Below are 21,944 nucleotides of genomic sequence, written 5' to 3'. Positions count from 1 at the left end.
CGGTGGGGGGTGAGGCAACGGGAGATGTAGGTCAAAGGATGCTAAGTAGCAGACACGCAGGAGAAACAAGCCTGAGACATAAGATCCATCATGAGGACTACAGGGCATCATAGTGCATCGTATTCAGGATTTTTGCTAACTGAGTAGATTAAAGCTGCTCTGACCACAGGGGGAAAGGGAAAATGGGTAACTATGGCGATGACGGATATTAATGTGTTCACTATAGTAACCATTTTACTATATACCCATATCTCATCATAATATCATGTTGTTAGGATGACATACACAACAGAATTTATTTTTTAAATACATGCAAATATTGAGACTGGGTAAAAATGTGTCTTGAGAAAAAAACAAATGCAAGTTATTAGCCTAGAAAGCCATTGACCTCCTTTTAAAATGTTTCTCATCAAATGGCCTGGAGAGATGCTAGAAAATTACCAATCCAGAAAGTGAGACGTGTTGATAAAGCCTCCTATTGGCAGGCACCTTAGAAAAGGCCACGCACACAGGGCTTGTGGGATGCTTAGAATTATCTGTATGCAGTGGCCTACAACAGGCTAGTCGGGGCCTGAGAGCCGCCCCCTAGGGTGCCTTTACTGTGCCATGAGGAATGCTTGCTGCCCTCAATTAGGTGGGACCAAGCCCCACTCCTTCATGTCACTGCCTGAGCCACTCCTCTGTGAAGTCTTCTCTAGTGCCCCCTCCCAGAGCCCCTGGCAGCTTGTGTGTGCCTCAGTTTCCTTATCTGTAAAATGGGGATAGTAACATTCCCTTCCTCACAGGGTTCCTGGAACAGTGACATGAGTTAGTACCCACAAAGCACTCAGCCAACAGAAGTGATTATTAGTGTTAAGACATTTTTTGTCATCCTCTGCTGCAATTGTTTATTTCTCATTGCGAGATGGTGAGCTCCTTGCAAGCAGTTCTTGTGATTTATTGGAGCACAGTAAACATTCATTGACTTAGTAAAAGATCATGTGAATCCACCAGCAAATGGGTGAGTGAATAAAAGGATTAGCAGCTGGGTGGACCAGGAACCACAGCCCAAGAGGCCCATGCATGGCAGCTGTTCCCATTTATAGCCATTGCCTTTCTGAAAGTTTTAAGAAGCTGATCAGAGCAGGAGCTCTGGCTTGGTACCCATGGCCTGACAGTCACCTCTTCAGAAAGCTCTCCCTGACCACCAAGCTCAATAAGCCCCTTCTGAGGAACTCTCTCCTACATCAGTCTTTCTTTTTCATTTCACTAGCTAAGATTATTATTTCATTTCTTCAGTTACTTGTGTGCTTCTTTACTGTCTATCTTTCGTACCAGAAAATAAGCTCCTAAAAGCCAGGACCTTGTCTGTTCATCCCTGTATCTTCAGTGTCTTGAACAGTGCCTGGCCCAGAATTGATGCTCAATAAATGTTTGATAAGGCCAGGCACGGTGGCTCATGCCTGTAATCCCAGCAGTTTGGGAGGCCGAGGCGGGAGCATCACTTGAGGTCAGGAGTTTGAGACCAGCCTGGCCAACATGGGGAAACCCTGTCTCTACCAAAAATACAAAAATTAGCTGGGCATGATAGTGCACGGCTGTAATTCCAGCTACTCAGGAGGCTGAGACATGAGAATCTCTTGAACCCAGGAGACAGAAGTTGCAGTGAGCTGAGATCGCACCACTGCACTCCAGCCTGAGTGACAGAGTACTCCGTCATAAATAAATAAATAAATAAATAAATAAATAAATAAATAAATAAATAAAATGTGTGATAAACGAATGAATCCTCTACCAAAAGAATGTGATCTAGAACAAGCTCTCCTTTTGGGGGCGAACTGCCGTCCCTCTAGTCTGCCTTCCTACTGTGCTAGCATATTCATCTGCACTGGGCTAACCACTAGACATCGTTCAGACTGTGTTTGCATTTTCAAAACTGTTTGCAATGCCAGGAATTCCATCAGGTGCTTTCAAATTTGAGTTATAATAAATGAGTAACCATGTGCTCCTTCTCACTAGTAGCTTCAAATAAAGGAATCTTCAGTAACCTTGCATCTAACATTTCCTGTTTTCTGGGATTTTTTTTTAGATGGAGTCTCACTCTGTTGCCCAGGCTGAAGTGCAGTGGCACTCTCAGCTCACAGCAACTGCCACCTCCCAGGTTCAAGTGATTCTCCTGCCTCAGCCTCCCAAATAGCTGGGATTACAGGTGCCCACCACCACACTGGCTAATTTTTGTATTTTTAGTAGAGACAAGGTTTCACAATGTTAGTCAGGCTGGTCTCGAACTCCTGACCTCAAGTGATCTGCCCACCTCAGCCTCCCAAAGTGCTGGGATTACAGGCGTCAGCCACCATGCCTGGCCACATCTCCGGCTTTCAATTTGCAAAATGTGGGTTTAAAAATATATGTGACTTTCAACAGAATTTTTTCTTTTATAAAAGTAAGGTGGCTGTTCACAAGAAGTAACTATGTATCTGATGTATGTTCCATGTGTCTTCTGATGGTCATGCAGAAGGGTGATGTGTGTGCACAGCTGTGAGTCTAAGAAGTAAAGATGCCATTCCTCTAATGCGCCTGAAATACCTTCATATGCCCCTTTTGGCCACATTCGTAATAACATTAATCTACACCTGGTTTTCAGTGTAATTTTGGGTAAGATTCAAAAAGGAAACACATACAAGGCTTAATAAAGTTCCCCTCAGTAGGAAAATGGAAAATTATCTTTTTTCTGTTTCGGACTTGATGCCACATTTTTAAAAACAATGTAAATTTGCTTTTACTATTTAATTGTTCTTTAATGGAATAAACACAATTAGGATTTCCCCTCCTAATGTATCTGAGCAAATTGAGTAATAGGATTCATACTTACCGGTGCAGTTCTGAATCTGGTGATGGGGTTGTTGATGGAATATTAGAATTTGCTGGGTGGGTGGCTGTGAAATGAACCTTGCCGGTATATCCTGGAATATTTGCAGCACTAAAGTGAAGAGTTAAGAGAGGAAGAAAAGAGGAAATTAAAATGATGATTTGTGAAATTGTCATGGTAACTAGCACCCAAATATGAAAAATATAAAGAAAGATGCAGTCTAATTTTTTTTTTTCCTGTATGAGGTGTGGAACTTGGGCTGTCCAAAAAGGAAACAGTGCAGGCCTGGGGCATGCTGATGCACAGGTACTTAGATAACAGCCCTATGTTGGGGTCGATAAAATTTACTTCAAGTTCATGTTTTTCTGCTATTTTAAATTTCCATGTCTTTTACAAACATGACTCACTGCTGAGCTCTGTTTCATAATGAAGGAAGATACCAGGTCTTGGCAGAGTGGCAGACCTGTATCCCACACATATTTCTGTAATGCAGACTCTAATATTAATGAATATACACTCTTACATTTATAGCATTGTTACTTTTATCAGATATCTTTCTTATCACCATTAATGTACTGCATTATAAATTTCAGATGATTTCCTAAAATTGCCCATTGGAAACAAATGTACACCAGCATTAATTCTACAACAGTCTGTTTATAATTTGAATTTAAACAGTTTAGTTTGAATTCCACTGACTCTTCTGCTTCCCTGTTCTTTTCTCCACCAGGGACAGTGGGAGATAAAAGGAAAACACAAGAGTGAAGAAGCCGTTCTTCAGTGTGTATAAAAGCTCTCTCTCTCCAGAAAAGGCAAACGAGCATTCAAGAGAAAGGCTTAAGTAGGTAGTTCAGAGGAAGGAATGTGAAGAATAATGAATATTCTTGCCATGATAGCACACAAGCTGGTTTACACAGATTATTTCCTAGGAGGTGGGTAAAGCTTATGGGACAGGCCCAGCGTGAAGCTCCATCCTGTGTGCTGCAAGGAGTTGAGGAAAATAAGATTTAAATTGTATTTCAAAGTCCAAGAACACAACATTTACAGATCATGAGGCTCTGTGTATTAGCCTACCATCTTTGCAGAGTCGTATCAACGCCATGGCCTCAGCTCACTGTGCTGGCCTCAGGGAGGAATAAGAAAGGCCACCATCATGAACTTGCTCCCAGGGAGGAAAGGGCCAGTGGGCAGATTGCAAATTTCATTCATCTCCGTGGCTTTCACTTGCCATCCTTGGACCTTTCTCTGAGAGCAGGACATCCTTGTGGCATGGTTCCCTATTCAAAATTGGCGCCCAGACAAAATGCAACACAGTAGCAACAAGCAAACCTCTGTGGGTGGTGGAGAAATGGTTCTTCAATGGCTGCCTTGGTTATATCCATGACCTTCCCACACGACCAGTAAGCCAAACAAAACCTTCTCCAGGAACCACTTATCTTAGGAGTAATTTTCAAAATTTGGAGCTTATAGGAGTTGCTCCTGAAAGTATCAGGTGACAAGGCAGGCAGAAGAGAGGTTAGTGAAAGGGGTGTGTGCTTAAGGGTTGGGAGGAAGATTCAGACCCCGGTTCCCCATATCATCTCTGGGATCTGGACTGGACATAGTCTTTTGGAGCCTTCTAGCCTCAGCCTGACCCCGGGTAGTGATACCAACCGGAAGGACTTGGGTGAGGGAGAAGTGGAAACAATGAGAAGGATTCACACTGCAATTTCTTGGTGTCCTTCCCACATTGATTATGTGCAAGTATCAGAATGTTAGGGGGAAAATATACATCAGGCAGGGAATTGCACTAATAAATCTCCTAATTCTCTTCCAGCTGTGTAATTTATGACTCTGTTGGTGATGACTTATTGGCTTGCAGGTGATATAATCAAGGACACCCAGAGACTAACAAAGTGAAGGGAAATTACATCTATGGCAACAGCAGAATAAACAGTACAAAATAACAGATTTTGTGAGACTAGGAAAATAAGGCAGCTAAAGAGTGGGGGAAGCCCACTGCATCGAGAAGCAGGCTTCTGTGGCAAGCCTGACTCTGCCCCTTAAGTAACTGTGAGGTTTTACTCCAGTGAAGAAAGCTCTCTGGGCTTCAGCTCGGTCAACTGCAGCATGAAGAGGACAACACTAACCTCTTAGGGGCACTCTGGGGATTAGAGGAATTCAATGAATATGAAAACAGCTAGCAAATTGTTAGCACTTAATAGATGCTAAACTATTTTCAATTGAAATACAGTAATTTAAAGAAATAAAACATTTACAAAATAAGGGCCATGCACATGGAGATTGCAAAGTTTATCCAGTACAGACAGCTGAAAAGATGCTAAGACAGAGGTTCCCAATGGTGCTGCACACTGACATCTCAGGGGCATCTTTAAAGGTACCAATGCCTGGCTCCCACTCCCACAATTTTTTTTTTTTTTTGAGATGGAATCTCGCTCTGTTGCCCAGGCTGGAATACAGTGGCACAATCTCGGCTCACTGCAACTTCCACCTCCTAGGTTCAAGCGGTTCTCCTGCCTCAGCCTCCTGAGTAGCTGCTATTACAGGTGTGCACCACCATGCCCAGCTAACTTTTGTATTTTTAGTAGAGTCGGGGTTTCACCGTGTTGGTCAGGCTGGTCTCGAACTCCTGACCTTGTGATCCACCCGCCTCGGCCTCCCAAAGTGCTGGGATTACTGACGTGAGCCACCGTGCCCGGCCCAGCCCCACATTTTAATGTAACTAGTAAGTGGTGTGGCCTGAGCACTGGGACTTTTGACAGCTCTCCAGATGATTCCTCTGTGGTGCTAAGTTCAGGAGCCTCTGTTTTACAGCCACATTGTCAAGCTTGCCGGAGGGACCTAGGTGAGTGAACTGAAGCTGCTGAATTCTAGGCAGTGCCCTGCAGGATTTTTTGGAATTTTGTTGGAAAAGTGCAGCTGTAAGTTAGAGAGGTAACCCAGAATGAGGCAAAGTTATTCATGCGTGTGTCTCTCCCCCAACCATTCATTAAAGCTTCCATGCATGTTACAAAGGAAATCCCCTCCATCTGTGTGAAAGGTTTTTTCCACTGCCTTTGAAAACACCTGCAGAATTAAAATGCCTCTAAAGTCATATCCTGCCATTAGAGCAGTTAAGAAGTCAGAGGGATGGACGCAGGCCATCTGTCAATCACATGAAGGGCTTGATAAAAAACATTGCACAGCCTCTGTGCCTCTGTGGCATGCATGTTATTGATGCTAAATGGTATCATATGTTACGTTGTCTTAATGCTATTAGATTACATCATATTTAATAATAACATTTCATGAAAGAGTAGACTGATTAGCTGCTCAGTCTTGAGAATGAATTCAGTTGCATAATAAACTGCCAAATATTTGAAAATGAAAGTCCTCACCCACACGGCTTCTAAATCTATTCCATTTAACCCTGGCACATATGGCCATAACAAGGGGAATTTTGCCATCTTAAGTGCAACACAGTGACCTTATATTAAGGGGAGAATACTCTCTGGGGAACACTTTAGACTGCTGCTGATAGGAGATATTATTTTTCAGCTGGAGGGAACAAAGCTATTAAAGATACTGAAACATACAAGCCGGGAAATGGATTTCCAGGTTAGTCGCATGTTCAAAGAATTCCACTCCCCATTTGAGGAAAGTAGAGAGAAGCAGAGACCGACTTAAAAATAAGAAGTCTTCATTTTTGCCTTTGCTCCACAGCTTCTAGTCCTTTAAATACCTTATTTTGTACTCCCTAGTTCCAAATAAGCCAGGATTTTGTTCACTCATTGATAAATTTGAATATATTATTGCCCAAGTCTACAATGAATTGGTTCTCAACAAAACATGATAAAATAGAAATTAAGTAATTTAAGAAAATCAAGAAGTTTAGTAACTCAGAAGGGAGCACAGATGGTATATAAGTTAAATATGAGAGGAAAAATGTGGAGAAAACCATGTTATACGTAGAATATATGTATTGTATATGTGCATAAAATTTAGACATGCATAGAAATTCTCACTCTACACTGTAAACATGACTAATAGTCATTGAGTATGTTCTATATTCCAGGCGCCCTTTTAAATGCTTGATGTAAATTGACTGTTTAATTCTCACAACAATCTTGTGTCATAGGTCCTATGATCATGTCCATTTTACAGATGGAGAAACTGACACAGAGAAAGTCTAAGTATCATGGCCAGCACCAACCAAGCTGGCAAGTGGTAGAACCGGACCTCAGTGCGACTGAACTGAATAGGAAGGACCATTGGCATTACTCCCAGCCCAGCCAGGAGAGCCTCATTAGCTCACAGTGGGCTGCAATTATACAGGGTGGGGTGTAAGTGCAGGTTCAAATCAATGTGATAGTCTTTTATTTAGAGCCATTCTATATCAGGTACAGTTCTAGGCAGACATCAAGCTGACTTAGCTCCCAACAGCTTTCACACTAATACTTTTAATTTAAAAAATGCACATTTAAATGTTTAAAGATCCCAAGTGAACAAAGACCATGGATGCGACATAAGGGAGGGGGGTGTGAGACAGACACATTTAATTCCAGGGCTGCCCTGACCAGCTGTGTGAACTTAGACTTCAACTGAAGTTTTCTCAAGCATCCTCACCTATAATTGGCCATCAGTCAGGGTAGCTGCACTCCCTTGGAGGGTGCTGGGGGTGATGTGATGCAAGTAAAGGCCTGGCACAGTGCCCAGCGTGCAGCAGGTGCAGACCCATGTGAGAGGAGCAGCAGGTGATGGATGGAAGTTAAGGTGGGCAAGGGGAGCAGAAAGTGGGAGAGGGAGAAAGAGTAGTAAATTCCAGGCTTGGACTTTAGGGAGGGTCAGCCCAGAGGGCTGAGAGAAGGGAAGGACTGCAGAGAACTGTGAGGCAGATGTGGCTGGAGGGGAAAAGACAGGAGTCCATTGTGAGTTGGGGTTTGTCTGATTTTATTATTGTTCAATGACAAATGCAAATAAAACTGGAATCATTTTGCAATGACTTTTGGTCACTGGATTGCATTTTTCTGAATATCATAAGATGTCGTGGCCACAAGATATTTTTTAGGAATTGCAGGTTTATTGATTATTCTCTTCATCTGGTGGGTATATTCTTTCCTCCTGTGTTCTTGGGATCTTCAATTCTTCCATTTAGGAGGGAATGTAGAAACAGTATAACTCAAAGCTCCAAGAACCCATTACTTGCCAAAGGCAGAAGCCACGTTTAATGTGAGTTAAGGCAAGAGCTTGCCCTGGGGATTAAGAGGCCAGTTCTCTGGACTTTTTACCACTCATGAAATGAGTGATCTTGGCTCTTTATGCCATTTCCTCTGGCCTCAGCCTCCTCATCTGCAAAATGGGGATAGAACTTGCACCTTCATTTCTGGCCTCATCATACTATTTGAAAAACAAATGAGGGAGTGTGTGAAAGTAGTCTGAAAAGGCAGAAGTATTGGGCTGATCTAAGGAACTACTATTCATAGAGTTATTCTTTAACCTGGGTTGTGGTAAATTTTTTTGTTAAGCTGCAACACAGTCCAGTGACTGACAGGGAAGCCCCCTTTTCCATGGGAGACATGTGCCAGGGGCTGCCTGGGGGTCCATGTTGGACAATTCCTCTTTATTTGCAAATGCTTCCTCAGAGCAATCATTGAGGTCAAAAAGCACAGTAAATATGAAACCTTGTAACGTCCTGAGATAAAAGATTATAACTTAGTGGAGGATGGTACCTCATAGGCAGCTGCCTAGTTTGGAAAAACAAGCAAATGGTGACTGCAAGTGCTGGGTTTGGGTTCAGAAGGCATGGGCTGTGCTGCTCTGTTAGCTGGGCCTGCACCTCACCTGTGCTGAGCCTGTTTATTCTTTGGAAATACAAGGGTGAGATGCATATATGTTAGATCTCAGGGCTCTCTCCCATATATGTAAGATGTATATATATATATATATACACACACACACACACGCACATATATATATACATATATATATACATGTATATATAATCTACAATAGAGTCCATTACAAAAGAAAAAGTACCCCAACACTCTTTCCATATCCTTGGGAAAGGACAGAGATCTGCCATTACAGATGATTCAATTATTATGTTCCTTGTACTGATGACTCATGACTGCAAAGCACTGAAATTATATGGGACTGTAAAATGGTTACTAAAAGGGACTGAGCTTATCTTCAAACTTGTTCACTGAGCCCTTGCAAAGAATATGGATCTTGTATTGAAGAGGATAAAAACAACAGATTTGAAAAACAGTATTCTTTTTTTTTTCATTTTTGAGACAGGGCCTCTGTCACCCAGGCTGGAGTGCAGTGGCGCGATCTTGGCTCACTGCAACCTTCACCTCCCAGGCTCAAGCGATTCTCCTGCCTCAGCCTCCCTAGTAGCTGGGATTACAGGCGCTCACCACCAAGCCTGGCAAATTTTTGTGTTTTTTAGTAGAGATGGGGTTTCACCATGTTGGCCAGGCTGATCTCCAACTCCTGACCTCAGGTGATCCACCCGCCTCGGCTTCCCAAAGTGCTAGGGCTACAGGTGTGAGCCACCGTGCCAGGCCTGAAAAAGCAGGATTCTCATCTCAGTCTTACCTTAACTTTCTGCTTGACACAGATTATAAGTGGGGATGAATTTGCATCATTTTAAAAAAATTCCTGAACACTACCCAGATCCGGTCAACAGTACATGTTTGTTGAAGAAACAAAGATAACTGTTTAGCTATACTGAGCTTCAATAATTTTTGTTGAACTCAATGACTATTTTGGATTCTTTCTATTTCCTAAACTAGTCTCAAGTTATAAGTTAGGAACTGCAGTAGAAACTGTGTTAACATTTTGAGTTCCTGAACTCTAAATGCCATTTAGTAACTGGGCATGCCTACCAAATTCAAAAATAATTTTAATAAGAAAACTCAGGCAAGAATTTCATTTGTAGTGATTTGTTCCAAAAGAATGCATGGATAAGTGTACAAACATATATGTAGAGGCTGCTTTTGCTATATTGTTTACAACAAGAAAAGTATTCAGGGCTTGGGCAATATAAACTTGTTACAGACTTGGTGGGATACATCTAGCCATTAAAAATATTTTAATATGCAAAAATATCTAGTGCATATTTCAATCTTACATACACATACACACTTCACCTATCCATGCACACACAATACACTTGTATGTATATGTTGCACACATTCATAAATGCATGAGGGGAAGAGTCTAAAAAGAAATCAAACTTTTAATATTGGGATTGAAAATGAAAGAGATATTTTACTTTCTACACTTTAAAAATATCTGAATTATTTTCATAATGAGCACTTTTGGAAAAAAGTTCTTTGTGGAGCTTCAATGTTACTATTAAAGGTGAGCATAAATACTGAGCATAACCATTGGCTCACCAAACCTCTGTAAATTCACGTAACACTTCAAGAAAATGATAGCCATAAGTTTAAGAACTTTTTAAGAATGTTTACATATTCTGACCCCAGAATACTTTTGGAGGAGTGTCACTTAAGTAAATAATTTCAAATCAAGAAAGAGTCATATAAAGAATATGGAAACAATTTACATATGTAACCTAAGTGAATGAGGCAGTTACAGTACATCTACACAAATAGAAGCTATGATAAGCTCATAAAAACATGTACCCATAATTATGTGGTAATGTTATGGTGGTAAAAATGTTCTGTGTAGTGTGATCATAGCTATATAAATATACAAAAGCAAGACTAGAAGTGTGTATGACAGATGGAAATATGCCAAAATGTTAATAATGGTTATGAATAAGAGTTTGGTTATATTGTCATTGTTATTAATATTTCTATGCTTTTTCTTTAATAATCAGATTCAGTTCTACAATAAAAATAAAAACTACTATTTTTAAGCTATTAGCACAATCACTACCAATATAAAAAACACAGGGCATGTCAGATGACTTAGTAACCATAAAACAAAATCAACTAATGAAGGAAATTTTTAAAACTTTTGCCCTGTAGAAAAATCGGTGATTCCAATGCTGAAACCACTTGAACTAGAGAGTAAATGGCTTTGACCCTTGCCTGAAATATGGCTTTTGGGCCGGGTGTGGTGGCTGACACCTTAATCCCAGCACTTTGGGAGGCCGAGGCAGGCAGATCACTTGAGGTCAGGAGTTTCAGACCAGCCTGGCCAACATGGCGAAACCCCCATCTCTACTAAAAATACAAAAAATTAGCCAGGCATGGTGGTGTGCACCTGTAATCCCTGCTACTCAGGAGGCTGATGCAGGAGAATCACTTGAGCCCGGGAGGCAGAGGTTGCAGTGAGCCGAGATCACGCCACTGCACTTCAGCCTGGGTGACAGAGTGAGACTCTTGTCTCAAAAAAAAAAAAAAAAAAATGGCTTTCACTGAAAAGGCAGGGGTATAGCAGGGTTTCCCAGCCATGATTAAGTGCCACCAATCATTAAAAAGGACCCTAAAGATACTATCATAAAGCCATTTCTCTTCAAGAAACTTTAAGATGAAAAAAATGCAAGAAGAGACATATTTGCTTTTAATAGGATGGCTCTCTGTACCTTACTTGGCACAAAGTAAGCGCATGTGCTCATATGCAAATGACATCATATTGTTTATATTCTCCTGTACTTTGCTTTGTAGCTCAAGCAGTATTGTGGAAACTACATAATAATTTGTTTAGAGATTCATATGTATGTATCAAAACTAGAAAGAAAAGTAAGCAAAAGAAAGGCATAAAGTCTAATGAGTATAGCTTCTGAGCTGGGGAAGCAGAAGGCATGGGCAATGAGATTGGGGCCACACACATGGCTGAAAAGATTTGAGTAAGATTCTGTATGTTACTAGGTGGGGGATACACAGGCGTTTACTTACGTTATTTGATATGTTATATGTGACACTATATCTTTCTGTGTCTATAAATATTTTATAAATAAAAATGAAAAACATTTCTTTGTGTTAACAGCTTAAGATTCCGTTAAAAATTGAAAGCGAATCAAAAGAAGAAACTTTGCAACCTTGGAGGCCCTCTAGTGCCCAAATCAGGTAAGTACAGTTAATGTCTTCTTTTATATGATTTCGCTCAAAATATCATTTGCTTAAAAACAGAAATTAACAGCAAGATGAGGCAGGAATGCTATACGCCCAAATTTATTGAAGTTAAGTGGTTCATTTTTACACCAAATCTTTAAAATGTTGCCATACTGCTCTTCACTCTCTTTGAAGAAATGACCCCAAATAATATGTTTTGATTCTTTAGAAAGAATATTTCATACAACATTTCAAAATTTAGATATACGTACCAAAGAAGAAACAATCCTAAATTGTTGTGCCTGAATATTTTAAATTAGCTTTCTTCCTATATCCTTCCTTTAGATTTTTAGAATTATTATGTGTAGTAGCAATGATTTCCTTGCAGAATGTATGGAAGAATCCAGCCCACTGACTCCTTCCTCAGGACGAAGCACAGCACGACAGCCTCCAAGTTCCTACGTGTAAAAGTGATTCCTCTCGGCTGGGCGCGGTGGTTCACTCCTGTAATCCCAGCACTTTGGGAAGCCGAGGCGGGCGGATCACAGGGTCAGGAGATCGAGACCATCCTGGCTAACACAGTGAAACCCCCTCTCTACTAAAAATAGAAAAAATTAGCCGGGAGTGATGGCAGGCGCCTGTAGTCCCAGCTACTCGGAGGATGAGGCAGGAGAATGGTGTGAATCCAGGAGGCGGTGTTTGCAGTGAGACGAGATTGCACCACCGCACTCCAGCCTGGGCGACTGAGCGAGACTCCGTCTCAAAAAAAAAAAAAAAAAAAAAAAAAGTGATTCCTCTCTGTTAGTGATCTGCCGCGTCTCAGATACTTTACAAACATTATTGATCCCCCCACGATCACCTCTCTTGGTGGCATTTTTTTTCTCACAAGTTTCAGATGAAGAAACTGAAGTCACAGAGATAAAGTGACTTGCTCAAGGGCCCCAAGTGAGTCAATCCCCAAAATCTCCTTTGTGACAAACCACATTTCTTTTAGGAAGCAGGTATCTTTCTTCTTCAGCAATGTTCAATAAAAGCCACGTTTAAATTCCTTCATTTATAGTAAAGTCCATCATCATGTTTCATCCTTAGTAATAAAACAAGGGAAATAATCATGAATGGAACTCACCGACTTGTGTTTGTATAAAGAGGCTTAGAGTACCGCTGCTTGGCTAGCGATGCGATGTCTCCCAAGGGGTTGTCAACATCATCAGCATTTGTAGACTGCACATGACCACTGTCAGAGTGGAAAGGAAAGAAGGCATATATTTCTTCATAAGAAACATAGAAGAAACCATTGAACAGTATTCTAACTTCCAAAGGAAATTTATTTGCCAAACTAGATCAAAGGCTCAAAATGCAAAATGTACAGCATAATGATAGAACAATTTTCCTTAAAAAATATAAAGATAATTTTCTCTTCTTCAGAATGAGCGGTGGCATGCTCCTTGATCTTAAGTTTGAGCCAGAGTGACAGTAAGGGCTGTTTTGTGTTTCTGAACAAAGAAGCGGGCTGTTCCTGCAGCCCCAGCACAACTCCTTTGGAGACCGGCTGGAGGCTGGGCAAGGAAGAGGCTGGTGTGTGCCAGAGATTATAAGGCTCCTGGTGAATGGAAACCCTCACAGGTGCAGAGGAGCTTGGGCAACAAGCCACGTGCCCTTGGGCCTGAGAGAAAGTTGAGAGGCTGAGTTAATGCCAATCGGAGAGTTTCAAGGACTTCTGGGGCCACTGGTAGAAACACTAGTCAACTGCAGAACTGAAGAGGCCGAGTAATGAGAGGGGTGGGCCAGGATTAAAGGTCCAGATCCCTCCTCCATATTCTTGGATCTACTTTGTTTCAAGGTTCTTCTTCCATCTAAAAACCAGGAGAAGACCCCAACTGGCAGATAATGTACTTTTTTTTTGCCATCCATGGAAAGCCGGCATTAAATGTAGAAAATAAGAGGTGATATTTCCTGCACTTCACTGTTAATGAGCATCTCATCCCTTCTGCAATTATAACAGTTTTCGTGATTCATAACACTCAATAGTGGTAGCATCCAAGGTATTTTATTTCAAAAGGTAACCTATTTGGAAAAACAGAAAAATACCACTCTTTCTCTCTTTCTTTCCTTCCTTCCTTCTTTGTTTCTTTCTTTTCTTTCTTTCTTTCATCAAAATCAAGCCTTAGATGGGACTTCTGACATTAAACAGGCACTGTGTGCCACACAAACATTAGAAATGTGTTACAATATATAAGTTGTCTTAAAAAGTGAATTCAACATGCGTGAGCTGAAAGCAACTACAACCAAAATATAAATCTAAAATTTTTTTCAAGACTGAGAAGCATTACTTACGTATAGAGAGGAATATATTTACTTCTAGAACTTGAACTCACACTTCAAAAAAGAAAAGATAGGCAACCGGGTTATTTATATTAAGTTAATAAACATCAAATTATTACAGTATTTCTCTAATTAAAACAAAAGCCTTCACAGATATCTCATAGGAATTGTCCTTTAAAGGTTTGTGATTTTAAACAGAGACTATTTAAGGATGTAGTTTGCTTTCTCCAGAATGTCAAATAAATGGAATCATATAATAAATTTTTGGGTCTGGCTGCTTTCAAAATATATTTCAGATTCATTTATATTGTTGTGTGTTGTGTTTGTTCTTTTTCATTGCTGAGTAGTATTCCATTGTATGGGCATACTCTAGTATCTTTATCTATTTACCTGCTGAAGGGCATCTTGGTTGTTTCTAGGTTTTGGAGATCATGAATAAAGCTGTTATAAACGTTCACATATAGGTCTTTGTGTGAGCCCTTGGAAGGAACATTTACGTACAGGAGGTTTCCACTGTGAATAGTATGCTGAAGAATTCTGAGATGTGGCAGTGCTGACTAACCCACATAGCTTTTCATTTGCCAGCTGACTTATAATCAACAAATTAAGTGGATCTATGTAAACTGGAATAAAAAAATTATCATCTCCCTGAGCTATTTGCCATTTTACCACATGATATGTAAATTAAAAATACCAATATACCAATAAAGTTTTAGAACTAACATTCACGTGTTACGAATTAGTAGAAAAAATTACATTTTAAAAAATGTATTCAGATGGGATTATCATCAACTTCAGCTTGCTATATGAACAAGAATCTTTCTTTTTCTTTTTTTTTTTTTTTTTTTTTTGAGATGGTGCCTCGCTCTAGTCACCTAGGCTGGAGTGCAGTGGTGCAATCTTGGCTCACTGCAACCTCTGTCTCCCAGGTTCAAGTGATTCTCCTGCCTCAGCCTCTTGAGTAGCAGTGATTACAGGCATGTGCCACCACACCCAGCTAATTTTTGCAGTTTTAGTAGAGACGGGGTTTCACCACATTGGCCAGGATGGTCTCAATCTCCTGACCTCGTGATCTGCCCGCCTTGGCCTCCCAAAATGCTGGGATTACAGGTGTGAGCCCCCACACCTGGTCAATAATGTTAAATTTTTAAATATTTCAATCTTTATTTAAACGATTACCATTCAATTTACATGTTGGAGTCTATAGTGGGGTATTTTACACATTTGGCAAAACCATACTTTAAATAAATTTTATCAAAAATCTTGCACATCATTTTTAGATATGGTTCAATAAAGTGGTAGTTTTCTGACAAGACTCGATATTCTTCTCCGTACTGTCACTATTTGCATTTCTAGATCCAGCAGTCAGACTTGAGTACAGCGTTGTGTATTTCCATTTCATTCTTTTTTCTACCAATTACCAAAAAAAAAAATCCTATTTAAAGGTCACTTTATACTGCTTTTATTGAAGTGGTGCAATTGTTAAAGATTTTAAAAATGGTATCCTTGATATTGATTTTTGATCATTAAAATTTAGCAAAAACTCTCATTAATTTTGCTGTGGACCAATATCTCCTGCATTTTGCTTTAAATTTAATTTGGATTAGGTAAATATAAAGTTAAATATATAAGGTTAACCATTCCACTGAGGTGATGATCAAATTGAACATCTAAAAACCAGAAAACCAGATGAAATTCCAGAGAGCAAAAGGTGGAATGAATAATTTTTTCTGGAGTGGCATGTGTTTTTCGTATGTGATGTCTGTCTGCCTCATGCTATTCTTCATAATTGCCCACGGTAGTTATTGAAAAATACATAGTTACATTTTAAAATTCCATGTGATTCACTTTTATATTTCCTATTCAACTTCATTTTTGCAAAATGCTGATTGTGACTCAGCACTCACAGGCTTTAGCCAACAGGCCTACAAATCACTCATTAAACTATTTAGTAAGATGCTGTCATTAAACTGAGCTAGCATAATTGCCTATTTATGTTGGGAAAATGGATCCCTAGCTCTTATCATAAGTAATAATCAAATGCCTTAAAAATAATAAATGTGAAAAGCAAAACTTTGAAAATTTTAGAAAAAAGTTATAAAAGGAAGATATCTTTATTATTTCAAGGCAGAGAAACACTCATTAAAATCTTCACAAAAACAACAAAACCTGAAGAAAAATATTGATGAATTTAGTTACAGTAAAATTCAAAACTTCAGATAAGCAAAAATAGAAAAGTCTTAAAATAAAAAAGTCACAGACTAGAAGGGGATACTTTGATTCACATTACCAAGAAAGGATTTTTACCCAGAATATTGAACAGAAAAGTTGTGACAATCAGTAAGTAAAAACCCAACAGCAAAAGGGACAAAATATATAAGCAGGCAAGTTACAGATGTGAAAATTCAAACAGGTCATAAACTTGCAAAAACTGATCGTTAGTAATCAGGTAGATGTAAACTAAAATTATAATGGAGCACAATTTGTTATTGATAAGACTGGATTTTTTTTATCTGAAAATTCTAAACACTGGCTGTGATGTGCAGTAATGGGAGCCCAAGCACTTATAATGGGAGATTCCATTGTTGAAACTCATTTGAAGAAGAACATAGCAATATTTAAAAAGCAGAGAAGTACACATCACATGACCCAACAATTCTAGACATAAATATGAGTATATAAAACTCAGAAATATTTTTACACTTAGGTATGTGAAGGTATGTGGGCACTGTACCAACTGTAATAAAAATCAGAAAATAATTACGAGAATGGATGAATAATTTTTGGCACATCCATTTAAAGGAAGACTCTACAACAGTGAAAACAAACTCCTAGAAACACAGATGTCAACAGGTATGAATCTTACAAACACAAATATAAATTTTGTGTAAATTAAATAATGTGAAATTAAATAGTGTAAATTATTTTCTATGGATTTTTATATTATATGGTTACTTTGTGTTCTATTAATGTTAGAAACTATGACTTTATTAGTATTACTTCCTCATATGTAATTTTTCATATGAACAAAAATATAAAGTTGCATAAATATATGTATGATACCACTAATACTGAGTTTACAGACAAAGAACACAATTCCATATATTGGTTAACAATAACACATATGTTTTAAAAAATTATAAGAATGCATGAAAATGTGAAACGTCAAATCTGGAATACTAGTCATGCTCCTCGAGGAAGATAGATGTGCTTAGAAAAAAAAATACAGAAATTTTCCATTGTGTAAGCAATATTTTATTTCTAAAGTTGAGGAGCAGACACACAGACTATGTCATATTCTTATACATTTTTGTGTACATAAAATATTCAAAAATGAATACAAAATAAAAACAAAGATGATAACCTGTGTTGTGGGTTGTGTTAAGAGCAAAAATGAACAGACAATATTGTGATGTTTTCAAAGGCAGAAACACCTAGTTTTTTAGACTAAATGTGAAAATTACATGTAAGGAAGTAGTAGTAATAAAACCATAGTTTCTAACATTAATAGAACACAAAGTAACTATATAATACAAAAATTGACTGAAAATAATGTATAATCTATTTTATATAAAGTCCATGGACTTTAGCAATATTGTAATTGTTTATATCGAATTGTTTATAAAGCCCTCCCTATTTTATATTATTGTATTTATTTATTTATTTATTTGAGATGAGTCTCGCTCATTGCCCAGGCTGGAGTGCAGTGGCGTGATCTCAGCTCACTGCAATCTCTGCCTCCTGGATCCAAGCGATTCTCCTGCCTCAGCCTCCCAAGTAGCTGGGATTACAGGCGGGGTTTCACCATGTTGGCCAGGCTGGCTTCAAACTCCTGACCTCAGGTGATCTGCTGCCTAGGCCTCCCAAAGTGTCGGGATTACAGGCATGAGCCACCGTGCCCGGCCTATTTATTTATTTTTTAAGGAAGGATCTTGCTCTGTCACCCAGGCTGGAATGCAGTGGTACAATCACAGCTCAGTGCTGCCTGGAACTTCTGGGCTCAAGGGATCTTCCTGCCTCAGCCTCCTGAGTAGTTGGGACTACAGGTGCACCACCATCCATCTTGGCCAATTAATTTTTTTTTTTTTTTTTTGTAGAGATAGGGTCTTACCATGTCTACAAAAGAGAAATTACAACTCAATTTCAATTACAGACCACCCAGGGTGGTCTCTACCTCCTGGGCTCAAGTAATTCTCCCACCTTGGCTTCCCAAATTGCTCCGATTACAAGCACGAGTCACCGCACTCAGTTTTCCAAAATGGTTATGGTACATCCAATATTCTAAATGTTAGGAGGGTAAAGAGAAAGTAAAGGAAGCAGGCACACTGAGCAACTGTCCTGGGATTTCCCAGCCCTAAGGATGTGAGTCAGGGAGTCCCTGGGATGCTCTCCATCAGAGAACATGTCCCTCACCCACACCTCTAAGCCAAGGGCTACAGCATCAGCTTCTTAATTACAATACATGATAGTGAGAAACCTAGTGTGAGAACTTTAGGAGATAAAACTTACAAATTAATTGGTTTGACTGGTGCCAAGAAAGATCTTGTTTGAAATCTGTCCCAGAGCTCACCAACCATCTAAAAATAATCATCAAAATCAATGACAGTTAATGAGCACGTTATAATTTCTGGTGGATAAGCCCCTGTCCCCTTGACAGTCCTTTCTACATCATAGCTATGCCCCAGGCTCTCTAGGAAACGCACTCTCCAAGCTTTGCTAGCACTTCATGGATTCGGTCTGGAGCCACTCATGGTCTTTGATCTGGTTTCAGACTTCCAATTTCAATTTGTTTTCTCATAGCTGGAATCTGTCTCATTATCCACCTGTTTCATACCGAAACCCATGTGGAAAGTCTGATTTTAGTTTTCATCCTTAGCTACCGTTCTGACTTGGATCCACTGTAGTCTACCCTCTGCAAACCCAGGCCAGTTTCCCACTTCCAAACCAGCCTAGATCCTAAGCTTTGAATATCATCTGGCCCAAGAAGGACTTTGGATGCTAGTAGAATTTAACGGCAAGGAATGTGTAACGAAAGGACCAACTTTCACAGGTATAAAAATAATTTAAAGTAGTTTAGAGATCCTTTAAAATTAGCTAGATGAAACCATATATTTTTTTTTAATTCACTTTTTCTGTGTGAAAAATCTCAGGTTTGAGTCTTTATATTAAAGCCATGTTTTTCCTCTTTTATTATCATTTTTCTCTGTAAAAGCTGAATAAATTTTACAAGAAAATATAGGCATCTTAACCTACCATCAGGGGACCTCTTGGGATCTATATTAAGAGCTGTATTTCAATATAATTGATTTACTTTTTAATCCTATGGATTTTATGTACTCAAAAACTTCATTATGGGAAAAGCCCAAGGGCTTAACCAGACTCCTACACGTGAGAAGTGGCACAAAAAGATAAAGGAATCAATGGAAGTAGAAGGTACTTTGCAAGCACAGAGCTGAGACATCTAATCCAGTGTTGGGAGGTCAAAAGTGAGGGTTACAATAAGACCTGAAGAATTCTTGAGATTCACCTAGCATAAATAGGGAGAGTGATGAAGGCAGTGGAACACTCTTTGCAAAGCACACAACCTGGAAACGAGCATGGGAGACTTGAGGACTTGAGAGAAGCTCAGCAGAGAAAGGACAGAGTACACTGTGGGGTGATGTTCGGACAATAAAGTGGAACAGTAAGAAGATGAGAACGGGGCAGGGATGAAGCTAAGGAGGGAACCATGGGCAAATAATGGAGAATTGAGTCTGTGTCACGTCAAGGAGTATGGATTTTATTTTTAAATAAAAAAGGATGGGTTTAATCAGTGGAGTAACACAAACAGATTCACACATTATGAAAAGTTATCTGGCTATGGCATAGATATGATGATTCCCGTGATAAATTCTTCTTGACACTCTGAAATAAAAAGAATGAATGTCACTACTGAAAAGTTGGTATGCTTTGTTTTATCACATAATAAGTGACAACATCAGATAGCAATCTATGGATCTTCTCTTTTTGCCATGAAAAGTACAGAGCTAAGATCTAGATCCTCTGTGAAGAACCATCTTCAGCATAGGTTATCTGATAAAATTATTTCTGTCTTCTTCATTATTTACTCATTCTCTTGCAATTCCAAAAATAAACACAGTCATTGCAAATGACTTTTGAGAAAGAGGTAGTCTTTATATAATCAATAAAAGTTTTGAATATTTAAAACGTCAAAGTATTTGCAGTCATCAATAACTTGCACGATTACGGAAATTTCAACTCCATACATATGTGTGTGTGTGTGTGTGTATATATATTTACTTATCTTACATAAATTTACTTCCTTAGGTATTGTTAACAATAAAATAAGCATTATTTTGACTTAAAGTTTTAGAACTCATTTCAATAACAATGAGAAATACATTATTGTTCAGAGAAGTCTGCTGACCTGAGTTATTGCTGGCACCCCTTTATATCTTTTCAGAGTAAAACACTGTGAGATGGGGTCAGCGGCTTTTTCCAATGTTGTTTCTTCTGGAACAAGTTTTGGTGGTAGCATCTTATCCCAAGGAACATCTTCATAAGCTCTATGAAGTTATTAAATAGGAACATCTTATGAAAAGCATATTCAATTGGTAAAGTTTATAACAATATGATACTATGATAGGAGAATCCGAAGATGACCCCGAGGATCCCTGCCCCTTGGTGTGTATACCATATATAATCACCTCCCCTGGGCAGTAGGCAGAACAAGTGATTATGATGAGGTAGTACTTCTGTGTTATGTGATTTTATATGCCCGAAGAGATTGGCACATGTAGTAAGGGTCCCTAATTGGTTGAATTTGAGTTAATCAGAAGGTGGGATTTTCCTGAATAGGCCCAACCTAAGCAAGCAAGCTCTAAAAAGAGACACAAAACAACAACACATGCTCTTTGTCTGCCCTTGAAGAAGCAAATGTCAGTCCTATAGCCACAATGAATGGAATTCTGTCAACAACCTGAATGATCCCGGAAGATGAGAACCAAGTCTCATCTGACACCTTGATTCCAGCTTTAGGGAACCCTAAACAGTGAACCCAGTTGGGACATACCTAGACTTCTGACCTACAGGACTGCTAGATAACAGAAGCTGCTAAATTCCTGCAGTCTGTCACACAGAAGTAGAAAACTTACATACATCTTACAGTTTCCAAAAAAATGCTCATTTGACCTTCAGAGGGTACCATTAATTTACAAATCAACTATGGCTTAGAAAACTGATTTCCTTTGCCTAAGGTCAGCTATTGGTCAAAGTCAGGACTCTCCCCTGCAAAAATAATCTGCCTCCTAAGATTCAGCAACAGTCCCACTATTCCACACTAATGCAGCCAAATTGTACCAGTTTTTCGGCATGGTTGAAGGGCTTCAGCCGTCCTATGACATGCAATTATTTTAAACACACACACACACACACACAAACACACACACACAAATATGGGGATCTTTGGAGTTTTGAAAGTTGTTCTTTTTCACAGGCATATATGACAGACACAGTGAAATCAATTCCAGGTGGATCCTGAGTGAAAACCATACAACCCTCGTTCTAAAGACTATATTCTGACAAGATAGATGGATCCCCAGACCTTCTCCTGCCCTATTCACACTTAGTGTGAAACTTGATCTTTCCATTCTATGGACAAGGCATATCTTTCCAAAAAAATCCCACTGTGAGTCAAAGTCATTTTTAAAAGAATTACCAGTGATTCTCACTTCCTCCACATATATTTGTTCAGAGATAACTATATT

At 39.2% G+C, this 21,944-nt stretch overlaps 1 protein-coding gene across 2 annotated transcripts in view; it reads right to left on the bottom strand.

Moving 5' to 3' along the window:
* SPMIP7 (sperm microtubule inner protein 7) overlaps positions 1-21,944 on the bottom strand; it is a 64,998-nt gene that overhangs the window by 5,111 nt on the left and 37,943 nt on the right. Inside the window, exons 4-8 of one of the 2 annotated variants that reach the window (XM_004045433.4) lie at positions 20,606-20,744; positions 18,688-18,755; positions 14,191-14,232; positions 12,983-13,090; positions 2,852-2,959 (exon numbers count right to left, since the gene is read on the bottom strand). In XM_004045433.4, the coding sequence (XP_004045481.2) occupies positions 2,852-2,959; positions 12,983-13,090; positions 14,191-14,232; positions 18,688-18,755; positions 20,606-20,744 (465 nt within the window). The remainder of the gene's footprint in view (positions 1-2,851; positions 2,960-12,982; positions 13,091-14,190; positions 14,233-18,687; positions 18,756-20,605; positions 20,745-21,944) is intronic. The other variant, XM_055347010.2, reaches the window with a different exon arrangement.

Source organism: Gorilla gorilla, chromosome 6, assembly GCF_029281585.2.
Source record: "Gorilla gorilla gorilla isolate KB3781 chromosome 6, NHGRI_mGorGor1-v2.1_pri, whole genome shotgun sequence".
Taxonomy (NCBI): domain Eukaryota; kingdom Metazoa; phylum Chordata; class Mammalia; order Primates; family Hominidae; genus Gorilla; species Gorilla gorilla.
The sequence above is the reverse complement of the archived record's forward strand: the minus strand, read 5'-3'. Positions and strand labels throughout refer to the sequence as shown.